This window comes from Gracilinanus agilis, chromosome 1 (genome assembly GCF_016433145.1).
Source record: "Gracilinanus agilis isolate LMUSP501 chromosome 1, AgileGrace, whole genome shotgun sequence".
Taxonomy (NCBI): Eukaryota; Metazoa; Chordata; class Mammalia; order Didelphimorphia; family Didelphidae; genus Gracilinanus; species Gracilinanus agilis.
In genome coordinates, this window is record NC_058130.1 from 651722503 (window position 1) to 651740998 (window position 18496).

General features: G+C 33.3%; 1 protein-coding gene across 2 annotated transcripts in view; it reads left to right on the top strand.

Annotated features, from left to right (window-relative positions):
• EBAG9 (estrogen receptor binding site associated antigen 9) overlaps positions 1-18496 on the top strand; it is a 38520-nt gene that overhangs the window by 15419 nt on the left and 4605 nt on the right. The window contains exons 1-6 of one of the 2 annotated variants that reach the window (XM_044658263.1): positions 873-950; positions 6257-6354; positions 10373-10451; positions 10567-10725; positions 12541-12648; positions 14602-14693. In XM_044658263.1, the coding sequence (XP_044514198.1) occupies positions 888-950; positions 6257-6354; positions 10373-10451; positions 10567-10725; positions 12541-12648; positions 14602-14693 (599 nt within the window). In that variant the 5' untranslated portion in view covers positions 873-887. Of the gene's footprint in view, positions 1-872; positions 951-6256; positions 6355-10372; positions 10452-10566; positions 10726-12540; positions 12649-14601; positions 14694-18496 lie in introns of those variants that run through there. The other variant, XM_044658262.1, reaches the window with a different exon arrangement.

The window sequence follows — 18496 nt, forward strand, 5'->3', positions numbered from 1 at the left end:
TATTGGTAATAGCGATATTTCTCACTTGTGTGGACAGGCTCTTGAGGTTGACTATTGAGGGTATTGAGGAAAATGGCTACTCAAGCAGTGAAGGAAAACTTCTGCTTAGGCCAGTTACATAAAAACTATTATAACTATTAAATTGTATAAGAGAAAAAGTAAAAGGTAATAAGTATTGATAAAGGATTCCCTATTAACTTAAAATTTTTATATAAATTCCCACAACCCAGGTTGATCACTAATAGTGATCTTGCTTACTCTACACTAATCTATCTAAATTATGAATTCTAACTCACTAAACCTATTTCCAAAAATTACAAACTTAACAATTATATAGATCTGCCAAACTTCCTTCCCTTCAGCCACAGATCAACTCTGTCCTGCGTCACCAGCTGGTTTTTCCAGCAGCTGCCCTCTGGCAGCCCCCAGAGGAGTTTTGAAGAGCTGCTCAGTAATTCTCCTGTTTTTCCAATCTTAACAGCTTTTTATTCCTTCAGATTCAAGATGTTGTAAATCTTTCACAACCTCTCTAAGGCTGATCAGAGAGGAAGCTAGGAACAACCAACCTTCAAGCCTCTCTCCCAGAAGTGGGATGACTGTTTCTTAAGTAAAAAACACCAAAATCCTTTATCTCTGACCTCATCAGGGTTCCATGGCAAATCTTAAAGTACCCCAGGAAATCTCAAATCCCTTTTTAAACCTTATATCTGACTACACTCCATTCTTAACTAAGCTAATTACTCCTACATTACAATTATCATTACAGGGCAGAGGGGTGGGTGAAGTGAAAAAAAATGTTATCAGACATGGTGGAGAGGGGGAAGGAAGAAGCTCTGCCCAAGTCTCTCTGCCTTTCTAGTAATGAACCTTGGCAGGTGAAAGTATGCATGCCCACAGAGAGTGCTCTGCTTGCCCTCTTTGGCATATGTGCCATAGGTTCACCATCACTGGTATAGACTGATGTCTGGTACAGCCAGGCTTCCTTCTTTCTTAATATTTTTTTTATTAATTCCCTTGGCATTTTTGGCCTTTTGTTCTTTCAGATGAACTTTGTTATTTATTTTAGTTCCATGAAATAATGTTGGGGTCGTTTTATTGGTATGGCACCGAGGTAAATTAATTTAGAGTAGGATTGTAATTTTCACTATATTGGTTCAGCCTATCCATGAGCATTAATGTTTTTCTAATTATTTAGGTCTTTGTGTGAAGATTGTTTTATAATTGCCTTCATGTAGTTGCTGGGTTTGCTTTGGTAGATAGACCCCTAGGTATTTTATATTGTCTAGAGTTATTTTGGATGGAATTTCCTTTTCTATCTATTGCTGTTGGATTTTGTTGGTGATAATTAAAAATGCTGTTGATGTATGTGGATTTGGTATCCTGTGACTTTGCTGAAGTTGTTAATTTTTTTTTTTTTTAGTTTTTTTATTTGCATCTCTAGGATTCTATAGGCATATTCTCATATTATTTACACAGAGTGATAACTTTGTTTTCTCATTGCCTACTCTAATTTCTATTTCTTTTTCTGCTCTTTTTGCTATAGCAAATTTTTCTTACGTAATAATTAATAATGATGATAAATGGATATTCTTGCTTTATCCCTGATTGTGTTGGGAAGATTTTAGTTTATCCCCATTACAGATAATGCTTACTGATGATTTTAGATAGATGTCATTTATCACTTTGAGGAAGGTTCCATTTGTTCCAATGTTTTCTGCTGTTGTATTTTGTCACATGCTTTTTCTGCATCTATTGAAATAATTATTTGGTTTCTGTTGGCTTTGTTATTGATGTGGTCCATTATGCTAATGGTTTTCCTAAAATTGAACCAATTCTTGCATTCCTGGAATAAAACCCACCTTATTGTGCTGTATAATTTTAGTGTTATAATATTTTAATCTCCTTGCTAGTATTTAATTAAAAATTTTTGCATCCATGTTCATTAGGGAGATTGGTCTGTAGTTTTCTTTTTTGATTTTAGCTCTTACTGGCTTAGTTCTCATTAACATATTTGTGTCATAAAAAGAGTTTGGAAGTATGCTCTCTTATCCTAATTTTTCCAAATAGTTTTTGTTGTATTAGAGTTGTTCTTTGAATAAATATTTGGTAGAATTCACTTGTGAATCCATCTGGTCCTGGGCCCTTTTTCCAAGTGTGTTCTTTAATGGTTTGTTCAATTTCTTTCTGTGATTAGGTTGTTTATTCTATTTCCTCTGGTTTTTGTAAGTATTCATCTATTTCAATTTGATTGTCAGATTTATTGGCATATAGTTGGGCAAATAACTTCTAATAATTGCTTTCATTTCTTCTTCATTGGTTGTGATTTTGCCTTTTTCATTTTTGATAGTGGTATTTTGGTTTTCTTTTTTTATCAAGTTAATGAAGAGTTTATCTATTTTTTAAATTTTTAAATGAAACCAAATCCTTGTCTTATTCATTATTTTCTTAATTTCAGTTTTATTAATCTCTGCCTTTATTTTCAGGATTTCTAATTTAGTGTTTAATTGGAGATTTTTAATTTGTTCTTTTTCCTAATATTTTTGGCTGCACGCCCAGTTCATTGATCTGCTTTTTCTCTATTTTATTGATGTAAGTATTTATAGATATGAATTTCCCCCTTGCATCCCATACATTTTGGTATGTTCTCTCCTCAATGTCATTTTCATTAATGAAGTTGATTGTTTCTATGATGTTCATTCTTTAGGAAAAGATTAATTTCCAAATAATTTGTAGTCTTTAATTCTGCTGCCCTTTGTTAATGTAATTTTTATTACAATATAGTCTGAAAAATATGCATTTTTAATATTTCTACTTTTCAACATTTGGATGTGATGTTTTATGCACTATTATGTAGTCAGTTTTTGTGACAGTGCCATGTGCTACTGAGGAAAACTTCTATTATATTCAGTTTTTCTAAAGTTCTATTTATATCTTTAACTTTTTTCTTGTTTATTTTTTGGTTGGATTTATTTACATCTGAGAGGGAAAGGTTGAAGTCCCCCACTAGTAACATAGTAAAACTATTTCCTCCTGTTTCTCATGTAACTTTTCCTTTAGGAATCTGGATGCTGTGCCATTTAGTGCATATGTTTAATTCTTTATAGTGCCTTTTATCATAAGGTAATTTCCCTCCATATTTCTTTTGATGAGATCAGTTTTTACTTTTGCCTTGCATAAGATCATGATTGCTAACCCCCCCCTTTTTTTTTTTACTTTAGCTAAAGTATAGATTCTGCTCCTGCCTCTTACTTTTACTCTGGGTGTGGCTCTCTGTTTTAAACGTGTAGACAACATATTGTGGGATTCTGATTTTTTTTTAATTCAGTTTGCTATCCTTTTCTGTTTTATGGGTGAGTTCATCCCATTTGCAGTCATAGTTGTGATTGCTAATTGTGTTTCTCTCCTTCTTATTTTCCCCCTTTTTAGTCTTCTTGATCTCCTTTTAGTCTTTACCTGTTCACGGATTTTTTTTTTTTTTACCTCCCACCTCCCCTAGTTTATCCTCCTTTATTCTTCCTAACCTCCTACTTCCCCATAAGGTAAGGTAGGCTTATATATTTGACTGAGTTTTGTTGTTTTTCCTAGACCCCCTCTCCTCCCCATCTTCTCCTCTGCTATATTTGCCTCTTTATGCTACTCATGTAATTTACCCCCTTCTATCTCTCCTCTTTTCTCACCATATTACTCTTTCCCATCCCTTCCTTTTTATGGGGAGGAGGGAGAATATTAGCCCATCTTATTTAGCTTCCTTCTTTTTATGTATACCTTTTATTGCTTTAATAGTAATAGGGTTTGTTCTTAAGTGTCTTAGGTTCTTTAGATATTTTTACTACTTTAAGTACCTTACCTTTCTCAAGTATCATAGATAGCTTAATTATTTCAATTATCACCTTCTTAATTGTGAATGCATACAGTTCAACCTTATCAAAACCTCTTACAGTTTTTACTTTACCTTTTTATGCTTTTCTCCAGTGTTAAATTTGCTCATTTAATTTTGTTTTCAGCTCTTTTTTTTTGTTCAGGAAAATCTGAATTTCCTCTTTAATTAAATGTCAATTTTTTCCCTTGAAGTATTATGCTCAATTTTTCTGGGTATGTAATTCTAGTTTACAGTCCTAGGTCCTTTGCCTTTTGGAACATCATATTCTATGTCTTCTGGTCCTTTAACGTAGAAGCTGCTAGATCTTGTGTAATCCTGATTGTGGCTTCTTGATATTTGAATTGTTTCCTTTTGGCAGTTTATTAAAGTACTTTTTCCTTGGTCAGAGTTCTGGAATTTGGCTATAGTAGTTTTGGAGTATTTTATTTTGGGGGTGTCTTTCAGGAGGTGATCAGTGAATTCACTCAATTTCTATTTTTCCCTCTTTGAGGATATCAGAGAAGTTTTCCCTGATGATTTCTTGTGATAGGTGTCTATGCCCTTTTTTGATCGTGACTTTCAGGTATTCTGATGATTCTTAGATTACCTCTCCTGGGTTTGTTTTCCAGCTCGATCATTTTTCCAGTGAGATATTTAGATTTTTTCTATTTTTTCATATACCTATATATGACTTTAATATCTTCATGTGAAAACTGTTTGTATCTTTTGCCCATTTATCAATTGGGTGATGGCTTTTATTGCTATAAATTTAAAGGGTTCTGAATATATTTTAGGTGTGATATCTATTCAAGATTTTGTGAACATTTCCCCCCCAATTTTCTGCTTTCCTTCTAATCTTGGCAAATTTGTTTTATTTGTACAAAAACATTTCAATTTAATATACTCAGAATTATTTATTTTACATCTCACAAGGCTCTCCATCTTTGGTTTATTCATAATTTCCTCTTTTATCAGTAAATCTGATAGGTAATCTGTTTTGTGCTCTTCTAATTTGCATATGATGCTTTTATGTCTAGATTTTGTATCCATTTTAGTGAATGGCATAAGACAGTGATTCCCAAAGTGGGTGCTACCGCCCCCTGGTGGGTGATGCAGCAATCCAGAGGAGTGGTGATGGCCACAGGTGCATTTATCTTTGCTATTAATTTCTATTAAATTAAAAAAAAATTAATTTCCAGGGGGCTAATTAATATTTTTTCTGGAAAGGGGGCAGTAGGCCAAAAAAGTTTGGGAACCACTGGTATAAGATATTGTTCTATGCCTAGTTTCTGCCAAACTAGCAGTTTGTCCCAGAATTTTTCAGTTTTTCAGCTTTTCATTTGTCCCAGAATTTTTTATCAAATAGTGACGATTTCTTATCTTAATAGCCTTGTATCTATGCTTTTGTCAAATACAAGATAACTGGAATCTTTTACTACCATTTGTTGTATGTCTGTTCTGTTCCACTGATCTGCCTTTTTGTTTTTCAGCCAAATCAGACTGCATGACCCTTTTCAACTCATTTATCCTACTCTCATTAATTTTAAAGATATATTTAGATATTGAACTTTCACTTAAATATGTCAACAACTTCTTCTTACCCCCTTATAGCAAGACTATCTTTTATTCCCATGAGACTAGTCCATTCAAAACTCCAGCTTCTTCCAGCTTTGAAACAAAACTGTTCCTTAATTCTGAAAGTTCTCTTTATCCTCTAAAATATCCCCAGCTTTTGACCATCACTTGATAGAACAAGCAATCACATCTTCTCTGTGGTGGGTTATTGAAATTAATAGGGCAATAAAATAAAATTTATTCAACCTCTTAAAACCTCTGTCTTTGTAGAACTTTCCCTAAATTGTAAAGTCTTAGGATTTCTTCCCCCTTCAGAAAAACTGATAAGTTTAAGTCATCTTACCTCAAAGAGATTATACCCAGAATACTCCATTAATGTCTCTTTTCTTGGAATTATACATACCTTTCCACTATGGTACACCTGCACATAAGATTTGTTTTCTCTTAGAATTAATATACTGTCTCAAGTCCTATTTACACAGCTCATTTTTATAGTTCATATCATTGTGAATATCAGTTTTTAGATAATCCTAATTACTTTAAGCAACTTAGTTCACCTCAAATATCCCATTTTATAAAGAATTCTAAAAGTTTAGCCTATTCTATTATTAAAAATAGGTTCTCTATAGAATATTTTGACTTGAGATTTACTTTCAAAACCTATCTTGTTGTCTTTGTGGTCACCAAGGGAAAATTTTTTAATGTTTTATCATATTTTGTCAGAATAGTTCTTTTTATTAAATTTGACTTTTTCAGCTTGGAGAGAAGCATGTGGCTCATGACATCTTTTTGATGTATTTGTGTTGTATTTATTTTTGACAGGTTCTGTTTCCCATCATGGCTATCACACAGTTCCGGTTGTTTAAAGTTTGTACCTGCCTAGCCACAGTACTCTCATTCATTAAGAGGTTAATATGCAGGTAAATTGAAGTTTTTATATCTTGTTCCAACTGTTTTGCTCTTTTTTTTTATGTGTTTCAATAGTAAAATTTAAGTCTAGCCAAATTTTGATTATGATAAAACCTTATTAATATTCACTTGACATACAGTTCTTTAAAACAAGTTATATTTTCACACTGAGTTAGTTTCTCAGAATTGAACTTCTTTTCTCTCTGATATCCTTACCAAAACAAAAATATGTTTTCTGGAAAAAACTATTAAATGGTAGCATGACTAATACAGTGGAATATGTTCAACTATTTTTCTCCATATTCCTGTTACTTATTTATTTCTTTATTAAAACATCTGTGTTTCCTGGATATATATTTTAAGTAATACATTTAATTTTGGAGACAAGAACAGTAACGTTTTGTGTTGGCAACTTAATTTCTCAACCTGAGTTCCTTGAGAACCAGGGGCCAGTCTCACCCACAACAATTCTCAGAATTGATAATCAAATAAAATGAGTAGCCAAACTTAAAGGAAAAGAAATTTATTAACAAAGGGCAACTCCTTGGTCTGGAAGCAATTTCAGCTTCTTAGGGCATAGATTAGGTTTTTAAAACTTTTCTACTTCCTTAGAAGGCATAGGCAGTCATCAGCATTCTATCATAATTTAGGATAAACAAAGCATTTGATACAAAAAAAGGATATGTAAAGAAAAGGGGAATCATGCAAGGAATAAAAGTGGGGAAGTTTGGAAAAATTTGTATGGATTCATTATCAAATGAGAAAATATTCCCTCTTCTAAGATGGAAAAAAGGGGAGATGACTAAATATTTTTACAACTCTTCAAGAAGTCTGTGTCATTTAAGGCAGCAGTGGTGAGGTAACCATTAAGGTGGAAGCTATAGGTTCTCTTATCTAAGAACAGAACTAGTATAAAATTTTAATACTCAATTAGATCATCAGTTTTACTATTTCCTTGTATTGTTGTATATACATATTTTTTTTCTCTACCCAGCCTCTGTAGTCCTCCTAAAATCAATTTTACTATTGCCATTTTTGAGAATGATGTAGGTGAAACTTTATGTATAGGCATCACTGAATCATAGAATCTGAGAATAGGTAAAGATCCATCCAACCTGTACCTGAATTGTAGTTCCTTTTGTAATGTCTTTGATGAGGTCAGCTATCCTTCCCTTAAAAGAGACATGGGCTGTTGTATATTACATTGAATTAAACTATTTTTCTAAAAATTTTTTTGAATTTATGTATCAAGATTAAGATACTCTAAAAATGTTTTACCAAAACATTATTCTGACAAAGTAGAGAATCATTGCTTTGAATTTGTTTGTATAAAGAATCCTTTTTGTTCTGGGTATTGTAGTTCTGTTAATGACTAAGTTAGCTTGTCAAGGAAAGCAGATAATCTTTATTAGTTTTCCTTCAAGATTATATAGTATAAAGAAAAACTTTTTGTTATGGGGTCCTAACCCATTTGTCTACAAGCAAATTTCAATGAAGTGAATGCTCGTCCCCACTCCGTTTCAGATATGTTCTAAAGTTAAAAGTAAACATATAATTTGAACTATTTGTGGAAAGTTATCTACCAAGTAGCATTGCATAGTATCAATGCTTTGGTTCCAAAGCCCATTTTGTAGAATTTTCTGAATTTAGAACCACTGTAAAGACTTTGGGATCTTCTCTTTGCTGTTGTCCTTTCTCATTTTTGAATCATAAGAATTCTTTCTCAGCCTGGAGAATTTCCTGATTTCTTCAGTGGTGTGTAAGTTTCTTGAAGGCAAAGAAACTTCTTTTTTTGTTCTTTTGAATAAGCACTTAATAAATTTTTGTTTTTTTTATTGAATTTGTATATTAACTCCAGGAACTACCATCTTTTCTTTTATTTCCATAATTATACAGTAGTTTATTACAGTGGTATCATGTAGGAACTCTGTAGGCTTAGTGAAATTCCAATTAACTTTACCTTTGTTTTATTCTATTTTTTGTTAAATGTTTCCCAAATGCATTTTAATCTGCAGTCAGGCTTTGCAGCTATGAGTTTGATACCTCAAATGTATAAGATAGCTTGGTTGCAACAACACACTTATTGAATATATGTGCATGATTTTAAATTTTAATTTATTTATGTACAATTAATTAATTTGCTATCCTTTCAGTTGTTCCAAGTTTAAAATTCTTTAGATTGCTTAATTGAAAAGGTATACGTGTAGTCTTGGTTTATTTTTAAAAAGTACTATATCCACCCAATATTATGCAAACATTTAATCAACATTACATTGTACTAGTAACTAGTTGAGATGCAAAGATAAATCAGACACAGTTCAACTTGCAATTGGGAAATATGAAACATTATCAGAAGATACAATGGTAAAGAACTTACTGAGGACTTAGAGTTTTTTATTTACATACATTTCGAAAATAATTTAATCATTTATGGTGATAGAAGTAGGAAAATATGGTAACATTTTAAGCTTCTTTTTTCAATGAAAAAGATAAATTTTATATATTGAAAAAAAAGTTTTATAAAGTTTATAGAAGAAGTAAGGGGTAAATTTATTTTCTTTTTTGCCAATTACATGTAATAACACATTTCCACATAAATTTTCTGAAGTGATATGATCCACATTGTCTTCTTCCTTCCTTCTTCTCTCCCCCCATCCCCTGCTGGAGGTGGCAAGTTCATTCTAGATTATACATGTGTTATCATTCAAAACATATTTCCATATTGTTTATTTTTATAAGTGAATAATCTTATAAAACCAAAAAGGAGTAAAAATTATATTGCTCTTTTAATATTAACTTAGAAACTTTTAGGTTTTTTGTAGTCATTATCTTTGTGATTTAGTCAGTAATTAATCAACATGAATTAATGAGGCTACAAACAAGAAAGACAGTCCTTGTCCTCAAGAATCTTACAGTCAAATAGGAGAAGACAGTATATACAAAAGGAAGCTTTAGACGAAAGGGGGGAATCACCAGAGCTCCCCAGTAACATGATGTTCATGGAATTGAAACCAATCAGAGTAGCTAGTATGAAATGAAGGGTTGGGAATTCTGAACCCTCTATAAAGGGAGGTTTGGGGAGGAGATTTTTCTCCCTCACAGCCCACCCCAGCCTCCAATTAGAAGGGAAGGGCAACTGAAGGTATTGAGGCGCCGAGTGTCAAAGTTGAAGCAATCTCCATCATGATGAGACTTTTACTCATGAGCTTATTTTGGAGGAAGCATGATATTCCTTGAGAGGAAATCAAGTAGAGCAGTTGGTGGGAAATGAAAATATCTTTAGTGTTTCTTTTTTAGTACTATTAATGTTTTTATTTATTCATTCACTGGATCCTTACTGAGCATCGATGTGCAATACTCTATTAGATGTTATGGGGCATATAAGTAGTTTCTGTTTTCACAGAGCATATTGTTTATAGCTGGAAGAATGTAAAAGCACAAAGATATAAACAAAATGCTATAATTTAAATGTGTACCAGACTTTTTGAAAAATTAAGAAATAAGTGATAATTTTTATATGAAAGAGAAAACATTTTTATTTGGTTTGGATAACTCTTCTACAACTATCCTTAAATTAGCTCAGAAAATACTTTTAGGAAGATCCTCTTACCTTACATAGAATAAATCCTTAATTGAATATAAGTCTGGAGAAGAAATTGCAAAAGTCTTGTTTCTATATCATACAAGGAACTGAATTCTTTTCTCCATGGCCTTGGAATTGGAAAAAAAGCAATTGCTTTATTCTTTAGTCTCAGGAAGGAAGAAAGTGACAATTTAGTTTTTTATTCATAATTATTAAACTCTCAAATATGTTAGACACAATATTATACTATCACTCCCTTTTTCCTAGTATTAAAAAAAAATCTCCAGAATCTTTTATTCATATATTTTCTTGATTTATTGGAATGTTAACCAGTAGCTATATTAACAAGTAAGTTTCTTATTCTACTATTCTGTCTTAAAAGCTTTTTGTTGTATTGTTTATTATTTAGTATTTTTGGAAAGGAATCATTCATATTTTTATCTCAGGTCTGGCAGAGGACGGAAATTAAGTGGAGATCAAATAACTTTGCCAACCACAGTGGATTATTCACCAGTTCCTAAGCAGGTGACATCTACAAAAAGTTCACTTAATTTAACTGATTCTCATTTATATAATTGTTGTTGCATATAAATTTGATTTCCTTTCTTGGTTAACATAGTATTAATTAAATTACATTTAGTCAGAAGTTGAAGACTGGAGCTCTTGGGATGAAGATGCACCCACAAGTATAAAGATTGAAGGAGGCAATGGAAATGGGACAGCACAACAAAATACATTGGAACAATTAGAACCTGACTATTTTAAAGATATGGCACCAACTATAAGGAAAACACAAAAAGTAAGTGTAGAACTTGGTGAACTTATATGGAATTTTTTATATTAAAAGAATTTATAACTAAAAATAATTTCTTCTTATAATTAGCATTAGTTAATATAAATATTAGAAAACCCTTTTTAATTAACAATTTGATAATGAGGTTTTTGGTGTTATTTTTTCCCCTCTGCTAAAGTCCTGTCTCAATGCCTCATTGTATTATGGAGGCAATCTGTATTCCATTTTTTCCCCCATTTTTTATTGTCATACAAAACATATTGATCATTATTGTGAGAGCAAAGTCATACAAAACTAAAATCCCAAAATACAACCAAAATTACACCAATGTGAGACAACTCCAACAGTTCTTTCTCTGAAGGTGGATAGCATTCTCCACTATAAGTTTTTTAGGATTGTCCCAGATCATAGCATTTCTGAGAGTAGCCAAGTTTTCACAGACAATCATCGCCCAATATTGCTGTTATTGTGTACAATGTTCTCCCAGTTCTGCTTATTTCACTCTGCATCAGTTCCTGCAGATCTTTCCAGCTTTTTCTGAAGTCATCCTGCTTATCATTTCCTATAGCACAATAGTATTCCATTACCACATGTGCCACAATTTGTTCAGCCATTCCCCTATTGATGGACATCCCCTCAATTTCTAATTCTTGCCACCACAAAAAAAGCACCTATGAATATTTTTGTGCAAATGGGTCCTTCCCTTTTTTTTAATTATCTCTTTGGGATACAGACTCAGAAGTGGCAACCTGTATTCTTGAAGGCTATGCCAGTAGAGTACATAAAAGTACATAAGTGCTTTTAGAAGGGCTTTGAGTATAAGCTCAGTGATAGGCTATTGTCCCTTATCCAAGGACCAGCCTACTTATGCTTTCGAGAGATTAATCACAGCTTGTGATGAATTCTTTGGTTATAACTTATAAAACCCATTTATTCAGTAATATTAGGTTTGTAATCTCTGTTAGATAAGAGTAACCACAATAAAAAAAGATTACAGACCGGTAAAATGATGACAACCACAATGATAACAGCTATATTCATATAATGTTTACTATGCACCAGACATTGTGCTAAACACTTCACAATTATTTTCTTATTTGATCATCCTAATAGTCCTTTAAATGTGTTATAGAAAGATGATGTGTTATCCTTCCTATTCACAGAACACAACTGATCCATTGTGAGCTACAGTTCTGTTCTACATTGTTTTTCAAGTAGTAGTGTTGAATTTGTGCTAAATTGTCCACACTTTTTAATCCACCCCTCTAAAGAAATAGAAGATATTTTAAATATGTGTTTGCAAAGAATTTTTTAAAAAGTATACCTTGTAGCTATTTTCCATCAGCTGAATATTAGCTTTTTGTTTGTGGAAAGAATTAATTTAGTTCCAGAACTATCTAGTACTAATTGAGAGAATTACTCATTTGGCAAGATCTGACTCAGCATGTTTCCATTTAAAGCAGAATGGTGAAATGAGAGAATTTGGGCTTTTATATACTGGTATGTCCTTAGGAAAGCCACATACTTTTCTGTGTTCCATTTTCTTCATTTGTAAAATGAGTGACTTAAACTAGATGATTCCCAAGATCACTTGTAGCTCTAAATATTATGATCCTATAAAGCAAAGTAAACTTTTCCTACTATTTAATAAGACATTTATGTAATTGCTACCTAATTCTTTTGGTATCATTAAATAACTCTTCATGTCTACATTGTGAATCAAAAATTATAGTTTGTTGAGTAATTTATGTGTTTTACAAAATGATTATCTATAATCCAACAAGTAAAAAAGTCCTGATTGTCTTTAATGTTGTTTTTCAGATTATTATTAAGAAGAAAGAACCACTAAATTTTGGCATTCCAGATGGTACCACAGGTTTCTCTAGTAGATTAGCAGCTACACAAGATATTCCTTTCATTCACCAATCTGTAAGTATTCTTTTGGGAAAAGCAAATTATGCCTAATCTGTGAAGACAATTATAGCAGGAGAAGTTCCATGGCTGCTGTAGACAAATTTGGCATATGTATTCCACCTAGCCTTTTATGAGAATATATTTTCATAAAATTTTGAGGTCAGTGTTCATGTATGTACATTGTAAGTGGAAAGAATATTGATTATTTTACTTAGAACTGATATTTAAATTAGAGATGATTAATGAAAGGATTTTTCACTTTAAAAAAATGAATTGGTAAGGTTGCAACTTTTTAAAATTTAATTTTATTTTTTTAAACCCTTAACTTCTGTGTATTGGCTCCTAGGTGGAAGAGTGGTAAGGGTGGGCAATGGGGGTCAAATGACTTGCCCAGGGTCACACAGCTGGGAAGTGTCTGAGGATGGATTTGAACCTAGGACCTCCCATCTGTAGGCCTGATTCTCAATCCTCTGAACTACCCTGAGGTTGCAACTTTTAAAAACCATTTTGGTGTGTAAAATGTAGTAGTTGAGTCTTTATGCATGTTTTCAATTTTATAACCTTAAGAATTGCAAGACATTAGAATGTCCAGATATTTTTTGTATTAGTAAAACATTGTAATTATAGATAAATTTGAGTAAATTTAGGCTACTTCATATAAAAAAAATCCAATTAGTACTTAGCAGTTACTTCCCTAGACTAGAGAATTATTTGAATTAGATAGAGGAATGTTCCATATTATTCAGATGCATTGTTTAGACTTTCAGGTGTTTAGTCAGACCCACTCCTATCCTCTCCTCAAGCAGTGATGATTACACATTTGTGTACAGAGCCTCTTATAGTATTGATTAAATAAAATCAGAATAACACATAGTTGCATTATTGATGGAATACATTTTTCTCCTTGGGATTATAAACAGTGCGATGGGATGAAGTAATCTAGGAGACAGAGAAATAGAAGCTAAAGACTTTCAAAGAATGATCCTTCACCCTGCATAAAAATACGTTCCCTACCCATATGCCCAGTTAAATATTATTTTAGGTTAACAAGTTGTTCATGCATACCTTAATGTGGATAATTATATGCATGTAATCAGATCCTACCTACTTCTGCATTCAGGGAATAGGACCTTCGATTTTGTGATGAGGAGAAATTATATGGCTATGGAAAGTCACATTTGGTTTCTGAGGAGCAAGGGAAAGGGTACAGAAGATGAAAAATGGAGTTAGAAAAGGAGATAAGAATCTGAGAGTGGTCCTAACAGTATCTAATATGCCACTAAAAATGACTTCTGATAAAGAAAGGTGTGATAATAAGTTTAGAAGATTTAGAAGCTCTGCTTCATCAAATTTAATCATATTCTTACCAAAGGCTAAGATGGTCAAGTCACTCTTTACATCCTACTATCTATTTTTTACTCAATATCCAATAAATTCTCTATTTTATAACATCCTTTCACAAATGCCAAAGAGTCTGTTGTAGTTGGAATTCCACTTGCTTTATTTTGTGATGTCTTCTCTAACCTAACGAACAGGGTTGTAATGAAAAAAATGACTTTTCAGGGATAGATAAATGTGAGTTCTAAGTACTATTTTTTCCCCCCTCTGGTAAAACAAAATGAAGAGAAATTATTTATTAGTACTTATTAAATGTTCAGGGTCAACCTTGTAACTGATCTAGTTTTAACTCCAAAACAATTTCAGATTGCTTGACCTTCTAAAAAGAATAAAGATAAGGAAGTTGAGAAGGTATCAATAATAGCAAATTACATATTTGCATGAAATACAGCTTTAGCTTAAAATGGCTACTGATCGCTTCTCCATATAATAAACTATTAATTATATGTCATATTGAGGCATTCATATATTCTACAAAATTGTTTTTGAACTTCATATATTATAATTAACTTTTGTAGTTCTTCCCCCGCCTTTCACCTTTTATTTACTTGTTTTTCTTCTTTACTATAGCCTGAATTGGGTGACTTGGATACTTGGCAGGAGAATACAAATGCATGGGAAGAAGAAGAAGATGCAGCCTGGCAGGCAGAGGAAGTCCTGAGGTAAATAACATTACTGCTACTTACTAACTATATATTTGGCCCAGAGATTTCATGAAGGGGAATAATATGAAAAGACTTGGAGAGGTATGTGGAAGCCCAATCATGGAGGATTTTAAATGCTAGACTACAGGCTTTATATTTTATTCTAAAGTCAAAGGGGAGCTGTACATTTTTGAGCAGGAGAGTGACATGATCAGATCTATGTTTTAGGATTTTGCATTTGACAACTATTGTATTGTTTTGAGAAGGAAGACAGAAACTGTAGTTAAACTAATTAGAAAGCTATTCTTGCAGGATTCTTGACAAGAAGTGATAGGCTTGAACTTTGAGAGTGGTTGCATAAGTGAGAATAAGGAGATGGATGTGAGATTTTGTGATGGTAAAATTGACTAGCCTGGGTAGTTTATTGGTTTCAAGGAAGGATGGTAGTTTCCTCAATGGGTCACTATCATTTTTGAGACATCTTTTATTCTTCCCTTTCTTTCAACTTTTGTATTTAGTTAGTCAAACCTGTTACTTCTACTCCTAAAACATCCATTGCATCTGTCTGCTTCTCTCTCTTCCAATTACTGTCATTCTAGTATAAGCCCTTTTAACCACTTACCCATACTATTGAAATACCTTGTTTATAAAATTTACTACATCTACTTCCTGCCCTTTCCAAGTATAGAATCATAGATCTAGAGCTGAAAAGAATCTTAAAGTCCCTGTGGTCAAACCCTTTTTTTTTCCTAGATAGAAAAACTGAAACCTAGGTTGCCCAAAGTCACAGAGGTAGTAAGAATCAGAAGCAGAATTTGAACATAGGTCCCTCCTACTCCAGCAACAATACTCCTTCCATTGTACTACATGGCTCCATACATCCTTTTTTACTACTTTCTTATAACATTAACTTTACTTCCAAACTTTGCATCATTTGGAAATTTGAAAAGCATGTCACACCTTATACTATCATGAAAATAACTACCCAAACTATTAAACTTGGACAAAGTACAGATCTCTGGATCTTCTTCCTCCCAAGTTTACATTAACCTATTTATGGCTTTTTTTAAAGAAATTTATGTTGTTTGTTTCCATGACACTATCTATCCATCTTGTCCTCTGCTATCCCTTTTACTTTTTGCCTTCAATCTTTCCTAACATCAGGTTCTTTTCTAAAAAGTTCTCTCTTCTTATGTGGCCAAAGTATTTTAAGCTTCAACATCAATATTTGACAGTAGTCTGAATTAATTGAAGTACTGACTAATTTTAACTTCCTGCTAAAGGACTCTACAAAGTTTTCCACAGTACCACAATTTGAAATTGTCAACTCTGTGGTATGCTACTTTCCTTATAGTCCAACTTTCACATCCATACATTGTTACAAGAAAGAACATGTCTCCGACTAAATAAACCTTTGTTAGCAAGATGGTGTCTGCTTTTTAGTATAACTATCCAGATTTGCCATAGCTTTCTTTCCAAGGAGTAAATATCTTAATTTCATGACTGTAGTCACCATCTGCAGTAATCTTTGAGCCCAAAAAAGTAAAATCTGACACTGCTTCCATTTCTTCTCCCTTTATTTGCAAGGAAATAATGGGGCTAGTTGCTATGATCTTGGTGTCATTTTTTAATTAACTTCAAGCCAGCTTTTACATTCTCTTTCACCCTCATTGAGAAGCTTCTTAAATTCTTCATTTTCTGCCATCTGAGTGGTATCATCTGCATTTTTAAGATTGCTGATGTTTCTCTACCTCAATTCTGGCTTTTGATTCATCCAGACTAACACTTCACATGATGTATCATTCTGCATATGTTAAATAAATGAGATGACTGCCTTTCCATATGCCTTTCCAAACTTAAACCAATCAGTATTCCATGTTTAGTTCTAGTTATTGTTTTTGACCCAAGTAAAGGTTCCTCAGAAGACAAATAAGATGATCTGGTTCTCCCATCTCTTTGAGGACTTGCCACATTTTGTTGCAATTCATACAATCAAAGACTTTAATGTAGTCAGTGATGCAGAAGTTTTTCTGGAACTACCTTGCTCTTACTGTAATCCAGCAGATTCAGCAATTCAGTTCCTCTGCCTCCTTGAAAAGTAGCCTGCTCTTCTAGGGTAATTCTTGGTTCACAGGTTGCTGAAGCATAATTTGTAGAATCTGAAGCATAGCCTTGTTGGTATGTGAAGTGAGCACAATTGTTCAGTAATTTGAACCTTCTTTGGCACTGCCCTTTAGGATTGGGATGTAAACCGATCTTTTCCAATTGAGTGGCCATTGGTAATTGACCATTTGGTAATGTCCATTTGTAGAGTTGCCTTTTGGGTTGTTGAAAAAGAATGTGTGCAATGGCCAGAAGGTTATCTTGACAAAACTATTAGTCTCTGCCCAGTTTCATTTTGTACTCCATGGCCAAACTTGCCTGTTATTCCAGTAATCTTTTTATCTTTCCTCTTTTAGCATTCCAATACCCTATGATAAATGTGACATCTTTTTTTGGTGTTATTTCTTGAAGATGTTGTAGGTCTTCATAGAACTGATCAACTTTGGCTTCTTTTGCATCAATGGTTGGATTACTATTACATTCAAACAATACACTCTTGTCTTTTTTGAGATTACACCCTAGTACTACTTTTCTCACTCCTTTATTGACTATCAAGAGCTACTCCATCGGTAGTATATGTAGTGATCACCTGAATTAATTCACCTATTCCCTTCCATTTAAATTCACTGTTATCCAAGATGTTGTTTAATCTTTTCATTTCTTGTTTTCCCCATTCAGCTTAACTTGGTACATAGATCTTACATTCTAAGTTCCTATGCAGCATTGCTCTTTATAGCATCAGACTTTCCTTCCATCCCCAGACTTAGACACAGTTGAACTTTTTTCCTTTCAGGTTCTCCCAAATGCTTCTTTAGTACTGAAATTATTTATAGTTTCCTCCACTCTTCCCTAGTAGTGTATTGGACACCTTCTAACCTGAGGGACTCCTTTTCCAGTGTCATCTCTTATCATTTCAGTACTGTTCCTGGGGTTTTCTTGGCAGAGATACTAGAGGGCTTTACCATTTTCTTTTCTAGTGGATCACGTTTTGTTGTGGGAGAAACACACCCAAATTTATATAGAATCTTGCCCCAAGAATGGGAGGCTCAAACTCTAGAACTTCAGTCTAGAAGTAAGAAAATAATTTTATTTAAAGAAGAGGTTTAAGGTGGTATAAATATATACTATCCAACAGCTGATGGAAGAGCCTGGGGGCTAATCAGATAGCCTTGAGATTGAGGGATTAGCCCTAGAGCTGATGGAGTAGCAGCTCTCCAAGTGTGAGGAGCAACCCTGGCTGGGGAATTGCAACCAGAGGTGTGGATCGGGGTTTGCATATTTATTGAGGGTTTGGGAGTGTGTCCTCTCCTATTCCAGAGAAATCTCCACCTTTTCTTGTTATAGCCTGAAAACCCTAGAAAACGGACATGGCCAAATTCAGGTAGAGGCATAGTTTGGGGTTTGACATGCCATAGATTAACTTGGGGACACAAGAAAGGGAATAAGGAACAAGCACAGCTTAGGAGGAGTCTTCTGCAGTGCCAGAGCCCTTAGTGCACATGTCCCATGTTTTCTCATGGTCCCATCTGGCCTCACATCTGTCAATGTGGGAGACATCTCACTACCCTACTGGAATGGGAATGGGAGGGGGGGGGATGCTATATCATGATAGATGACCACTATAGGTAATTAATAGTGCCTAACTCAGAACTAAGGTAAATAAAGAACAATATCAGTAATTAACAATTTAGAGGAGGTACAAAACTGATGCTCAGTAT